The 6,817-nt window shown below is 47.0% G+C and overlaps 1 protein-coding gene across 1 annotated transcript in view; it reads left to right on the forward strand.

Moving 5' to 3' along the window:
• ALK (ALK receptor tyrosine kinase) overlaps positions 1 to 6,817 on the forward strand; it is a 216,418-nt gene that overhangs the window by 115,816 nt on the left and 93,785 nt on the right. The window contains 2 exon segments of the mRNA XM_027765802.1: positions 5,372 to 5,466; positions 5,639 to 5,767. Coding sequence (XP_027621603.1) covers positions 5,372 to 5,466; positions 5,639 to 5,767 — 224 coding nt within the window.

Below are 6,817 nucleotides of genomic sequence, written 5' to 3' on the forward strand. Positions count from 1 at the left end.
ACCAGAAAGACTCAGAGACTTGAGGAACCCTTGCTCATCTCCAACAGGGAGAAAGTGAGCAGAGCCTGGGGCAACCCCCTTTTACTTCAGGTTCAGGTAAAGACACACAACCATGTACCTGGGTGATGCCCACCTGGTCCCTTGCCCAGTGCCCACAGAAAAGAAACTCTTGGGGTGGTCCTACTGTACCCTTCCTATTCCACCACCTCCCACCCCCAGACCCCATTCCCAGGCAGCTTCTGCTTCACTCCTGCCCTCCCCACATCCTGCCATGGTCCACCTTTGTCTTGCTGCCCCTCCCTGAGCCTTTGGAGTCTTGGAAGGGCCGGCGGTGTGGCCTGCGGGTGGACAGAGGCAGCACTGTGTGTTTTCGTCTTGCCATCTCACTAAGTCTTCCCTGATTGTTATGAGTGTTCCTGACTCAAAATATGTGCAATTCCCCATGTCAATCAAACTCTTTTAAACAGCAGCTGCCACTGCTGTCGCCTCATAGAGCACTTTAGAATCTCTTCCATTTCAAAACCATTCCAGCCCCAGCTTGCATCATCCCATCCATGCTAAGAGGCCCAGAGGCTGTTAGAGAACTTAATCTCGCAATAATTTAAAGAATGAAGACAGAGAGGGGCAGGGAGAGCAGAGAGGGAGGGGAGACGGGCAGCCTCCCTGGCAGGGCCCATTCAGGACAGTGGGGATTGCGTGCTCTCCCCCACACTCCACAGGCTCACACGTATCATTTCCTGGCTCAGGCTCTCCTTCTGATGCAGCTCAGCTCTGAAATCAGCGTCTGCCCCGGCCTTTCAGCCTGTGGATGGCAAATTAGGGGATGATGGTGCAGAGTAGAGTATAGGAAAGATGGGCTACGGGGCCCTGGCCCACCGCTGTGCAGGAGCAGCAGGCAGCTGGGCCTTCCCGATGCTTCCACTGGGAACACAGCTCCTTCTACTCAGCTACTCCTTGCAGTCCTAAGTGCCCGTTCTCTTGCTATCCGGGAGCAGCATTTCCTTCACATGGAACCAGATGTGAGGATCTCAGGCCTGGGCTTTGTCTGGGGTTACACAGGGTCAAGCCAGGAGCTCACCTCTGGACCGTGTTTCCAGGTGAGACCCAGAGAAATCGTGGCTGTGACCTTGTCAAGACTCCTGGAGAACCCTGGTGATGGCATGTGAGACACACATGGGAGACACGAGTGCAGAAGTGCCCCTTGGCAGACCCGATCTCCCACCTTGTCTGTGCTTCCTTCTGTTTTTCCTTTGTGCCTACAGACCCCACCATGATTTATCCTAAAAGAAGTCCCTTATTTTGTCATTGTCATATTATAAATCTACAATGGCTCATCATTTTTTTTTTTTTAAGATTTTTGCCATAGGGCGCATACACTCACTGGGGAGACAGAGAAAGACAGAGAGAAACTGAGCAGTCACCCCCAGGGGGTATGGTCATGCCACAGTCTTTTCTCCTCCAGTCTCCTCTTGAGATTTTGGGTATGAATGCACACACACTTGGCATGAGTTTCAAACCATGAGATCCAGGACTCAAACCACAGTCAGCCATATGGGAGTCCAGCACCTTAACCACTACACCACCTGCTGGTCCTGGATTGCCATTTTTGATGGAATAATGGTGGAAACGCTGCAGCCTGGCCTCCAAATGTTCCCATCGTCTTTTTTCTCTTTCCATGCCCCTTGTCCCTCAGAGTAGAATGGGACAGAACCCTGCCCCTCACACCAATTCCTTCTCCTCACTGCAGTCACCTGCACTTACCTCTGAGAATCTACCTCCTCTGTGAAGCCCTTCCAGTCTCCCACCCTGGTGTCACTCCTCCTTCCTCTGAGCTCTCACAGCACTTACCTGCCCCTCTTTTATTTCACACTGAGAATACGCATGGCCTCTCTCCGCGAGACGGAAAAACACTGCAGCATTCCCATCGGATTTCCCTCAGAAGCCCCCAGAGACGCAGATGGGTCCCGATACGCAATGTTGTGTATGAAACAGAAATAGGTACTGCTCTGAGTCATGAAGAGAGTTGCGTCTCCAAGGTGTATACACGAACACATGGGGTGCCCATGCTGTCCCTCCCCTCATGCACACCCAGCCTTTCCAGGTGCCCCAAAGCAGAATTTAGGGGTTCTCCAAAGAGGTTCTCCTGGATAGGACCTCCTCTTTCCACACCCACACAGAGCCAGCGCTCCTTGCTGGCCTGTCCTGACTGAGGTGGGCAGACGGACCTCATCGTGGGGAATGAGGAGCACCAGTGAGTTTGACCCTGGTTACAACAGATTCAAGTATTTATTTAGAATTGAACCAAATGTTGGTCCTCTAACTGCCTTTCAGACAAAAAAGGGTTATTTGTGAATGACCAGATTTTACAAAATGAGTGAAGGCACAGAGGTTTATGGAGAGGTTCCATCAAGAATATCAAGGGCAACCTGCTGTGAGATGAAAGTTTGCTTTGGATTTCAAGGCTCTCCTCCACAGGCAGCAGTAATTGTTCTTTGGCTGGGAATAACCAGGCCAGCCTCTACCCTTCTGTGACCAGAGGTCATCGCTCATGGGCGGGGCAGGGCTTCCGGGCCTCTACTGCTGTTAACTCACCGGCTAAGCCCTCACTGCCTCGCCACAGGTCTGTGTGGGCAAGTGGCCTTCTTTCTGCGTGTTTCTTCCTGTGCAGCTTTCTCCCTCTGTTAACATCTGTCCTTCTCCACACTGTCAGTCTCACCAAAGCTCTGATGGTCTGCCTTGCCACCCCAGGCTGCCAATGCCCTGCTGCCTGGGTCTTCTCTCTTCTCTCTCTCTCTCTCTCTCTCTCTCGCTCTGTCTCACTCTTTTGTTTATAACACTTTTATCCAGCTATAATATTCATACCAGAAAAATTACCTGTTTTAAGTGTGTAAGTCAATGGCTTTAAGCAAATTTGTAGAATTATGCAGAGAGTCCCCCAGTCCAGCTTTAAATTGTTCCATTGCCCCAAAAAGCAAAAAGAAAAAAATACTGTTCCTATCTCAGTCCCAGGCAACCAGTAACTTGCTTTCTGTCTCTATGGATTTGCCTATTCTAGATTTTTCAATACATAGTGTCATTTCATATGAGGTCTTTTTTATAGAGAGGTTTTTGCTATAGGGCACATGCAATAGTCAGAAAGAAAGAGAGAGACAGAGAGATAGAAAGCGAGAAATCACCCTCCAGGGGGTAGGGCCATGCCACAATCCCTTCTCCTCCATTCTCCTCTTGGAATCTTGTGCACGCACGCACACGTGCCCAGTGCCAGTTTAAGCTGGATCTGAGACTCAAACCATTGTGGACTACATGGGAGTCCAGCGACATAGCCATTATGCCAACTGCTGGTCCCTCATATGAGGCCTTTAACATATTATGTGACTTCTTCCATCATTTTTTAGTATCCCGGTCCAATATTTTTAAAACAGAGTATAGCAGCCCATTCTGTGCTAGGCCACATGTGTGTATCTGTTCACCAACTGGTGAATATGAATTTCCTCTTTTGGTGTCCTAGATCTGGACCAAAGACTGGGCACTTTACAACCCACTCAGTGTTGGTTGCAAACACTCCAGAGGTCATAGTCAAATCATTTGCTGTCTTTTTCTTACTATTTTTAACTGATACTTAATAATTATACCTATTCAGAGAGTAAATTGTGAATCTTTAATACATGAATACAATGTGTAACAATCAAATCAGAGTCATTATCATACCCATAAGCTATCATTACTTTGTCATGAGAACATTCAAAATCCTCTCTTCTGATTATTTTGATATATACATAATTTTTTAAGAATTATTTTATTTAAGTTTATTTATTTATTTTAATTTGATCAGAGAGGGTCAGAGTGAGAAAGACAGAGACAGAGACAGAGAGAGAGAGAGAGAGAGAGAGAGAGAAGGAAAGTGCAAAAGCAAACCACCAGGTCCAGGATTCAAACCGCAGTCAGCCATGTGGGAATCCAGCCCCCTTAACCACCATGCCACCTGTCAACCCAAGAAATATACATAATTATTAACTATAGTCTCCTGTGCTATAGAACATTAAAACTTATTCCTCTTATCTAACCATAATTTTGGATCCATTAACTAAGATTTCTCTGTTCCTCCCCACTCAGTCTCTAGAAACCATTATCCTACTTCTCCACTTCAAGTGGGTCGATTGGTTTTTTTTAGGTTGGTTTTGTTGGTTTTGTTTTGTTTTATTTTGTTTGGGGTTTTGTTTTTGCCATAGGGCACATGCATTCACCATAGAAAGACAGTAAGAGACAGAGAGAAAGAGAGAGTGAGAAATCACACACACACACACACACACACACACACACACACCCGGGGGGTCAGGGAGTAGCCATGCCACAGTCCCTTCTCTTCCATTCTTCTCTTAGGATTTTGGGTACACATGCATACATGCCCAGTGTGATTTTCAAGTTGCTGGTTCTGGGGCTCAAACCACAGTTAACCATGTGGGAGTCCAGTGTTTTCATCACCACATTACCTGTTGCCCTGCTCCCCCTTTTTTTTTAGATTCTACATATACAGGAAAACATGTGGTATTTATTTTCTTGTACTTGCTTATCTCACTTAGCATTATATCTTCTAGGCTTGTCCATGTTTCCTTGAATGACAAGATTTCCTTTTTATGGTTGCATAGTATTCCTTTCTGTGTATATACCACATTTTATCTATTCCTTGCTGATGGCCACTTAGCTCGAGTCTATATCCTGGCTATTGGGAATAGCACTGCAGGAAACATGAGAGTACAGATAACTCTTTGACATACTGAATTTCCTTTCTTTGAAATATATGTTTAACAGTCACTTATGCCACCACACCTGATGCTGGATAAGACCTAAGATGCTGGAGACCCTGCTGTGTGAGGGATTAGCCACTTAGTTTCCACTTAATGGATAAATCCAGGAGGGTACCAGGGAAGGAGCCAGATTGCCTGAAGCAACAAGCAAGGGGCATTCAGAGGACAGAAATTCTTCATCAGTTGATATGGAAACATCTCAATAGGTTAATAATGACTTTGGTCCCATTGGTGAGCACCAGTTGAATATATCAAACCTACTCAATTCACCCACCCTGCACACCAGAAAGCCAGAATTCTCCTCAGATTTATTAGCAAGCCCTGATCCTAAGCCCCAAACTCCAAATTGGATTGAAGGGCCAAATGTCAGCTGTTGGCATTATGGAGTAATACGTTGGGAAGAAAAGCACTCTGTGTTGGAGAAGTGAGGAAGATGTTGACTGCTCTTCTCTGCCATTGCTCTGGGACTAGGCAAGGCTGATAATCAGCACGTTTGCTGGATGCTGAATCCTAGGACTTGACCAGCCCAGGCTGTTCCTCACACACATTCCTCTTGACACATACAGGTTCTGGCTGCAGATGGTCGCATGGTGGGGACAAGGATCCAGAGCCACCGTGGCTTTTGACAATATCTCCATCAGCCTGGACTGCTACCTCACCAGTGAGTTCACCCTGTCCCAGGCTCTTATGTCCACCTCAGCCCCGATGACCCACAGCCTCACTGTCCCTCCTTAACTTAAATCCTATAATCCATTGCACCTTTCCCGTGGCAAATTCATCTCTTTCTCTGAAACTGAGCCTCACCTAATTCTCTGGGGTCTTCTCTCTTCCAGTCAGTGGGGAGGACAAGATGCTACAGAATGCGGCACCCAAGTCAAGAAATTTGTTTGAGAGAAATTCACTTAAGGAAACAAAATCCTGGGATAATATATCAAGACAGAACCCCATCTTTGACCCTACAGGTAAGGGTTTCACTCACAGACTTAAGCAAAGTAATTTCTTGTTTCAAAGGTGAAAGGAAGGTATGTACTGTGATTTGGGTGGAACGCTGAGTTTCAAGAATAAAACTGTCAACTTTTAGAAGGAATATTGCCCGCCCTGGGGCTCAGAGAGGAAGCTGTTTGGTTCTTGTGTTGCTGAGCAAAGGAAACCACTAGAAGTTGTGCAAAGGAGCAGCCTGGGGAATACCAGGCCTCTCACAAATGCAAGAACCACACTGGCATTCTTTCCTCAGGATGGTTCTTGAAACCACTCACCACTTACTGAGCAAAGCAAACCTACTGTTAGATTTATTTTTCTCATGAAGAAGGCTGGGCCCAAAGCCAAGGTCGTCCATTGCACAAAGGTGGGATACTCCATAATATTATGGTAAAGTCCCCAAAACTTCCAGCTCAACACCCTTTACCCTGAACTTAGATCCCTCAAGCTGTTCCATGCAGTATATCCCAGCGGAAAGACTCCTGCTACTGCAAACACAGGCCCTTCAGCTTACTGTAAACCAAGGGGATGACTTCCTAGCCATTCTTTCTATCAAGGGGCAGTCTCTCGGAATCTGTCTCCAAACCAGTACAACGTTCCTGGCAGTTAATGGATCAGAGATTGTGAGCTGATTTTGTGGGAGGGTTAGAAGGAGGCTGACCATGTGGCCTGAACCCAAACCCAATAAGCCCAAGGGTTCCCCAAGATGTTCCTTGCTCCCTGGACCTAGTAGGTTTCCTCTCACATGAGTAATCTGGAGAAGTTGGTTCTCTCTGCTTGGGAGAGCACACGGTCCACCCACACCCTTTTTCCTATGCAAGATCTGTCTTTATTAAAATAACAACATGGGGGACCAGTAGGTGGCATGGTGGTTAAGGCATTGGACTCCCAAACAGCTGAGTCCCAGACCCGGTGGCTTGAAAATCACTCCAGACACGTGTGCATGCATGCATGCCTAGAATCCTGAGAGGAGAATGGAGAAGAAGGGATTGCACAGTGGCCATCCCCTGGGGGGGGGGGGGGGTTTTCTCTCT

This window comes from Tupaia chinensis, unplaced genomic scaffold (genome assembly GCF_000334495.1).
Source record: "Tupaia chinensis unplaced genomic scaffold, TupChi_1.0 Scaffold139757_1, whole genome shotgun sequence".
NCBI lineage: Eukaryota > Metazoa > Chordata > Mammalia > Scandentia > Tupaiidae > Tupaia > Tupaia belangeri.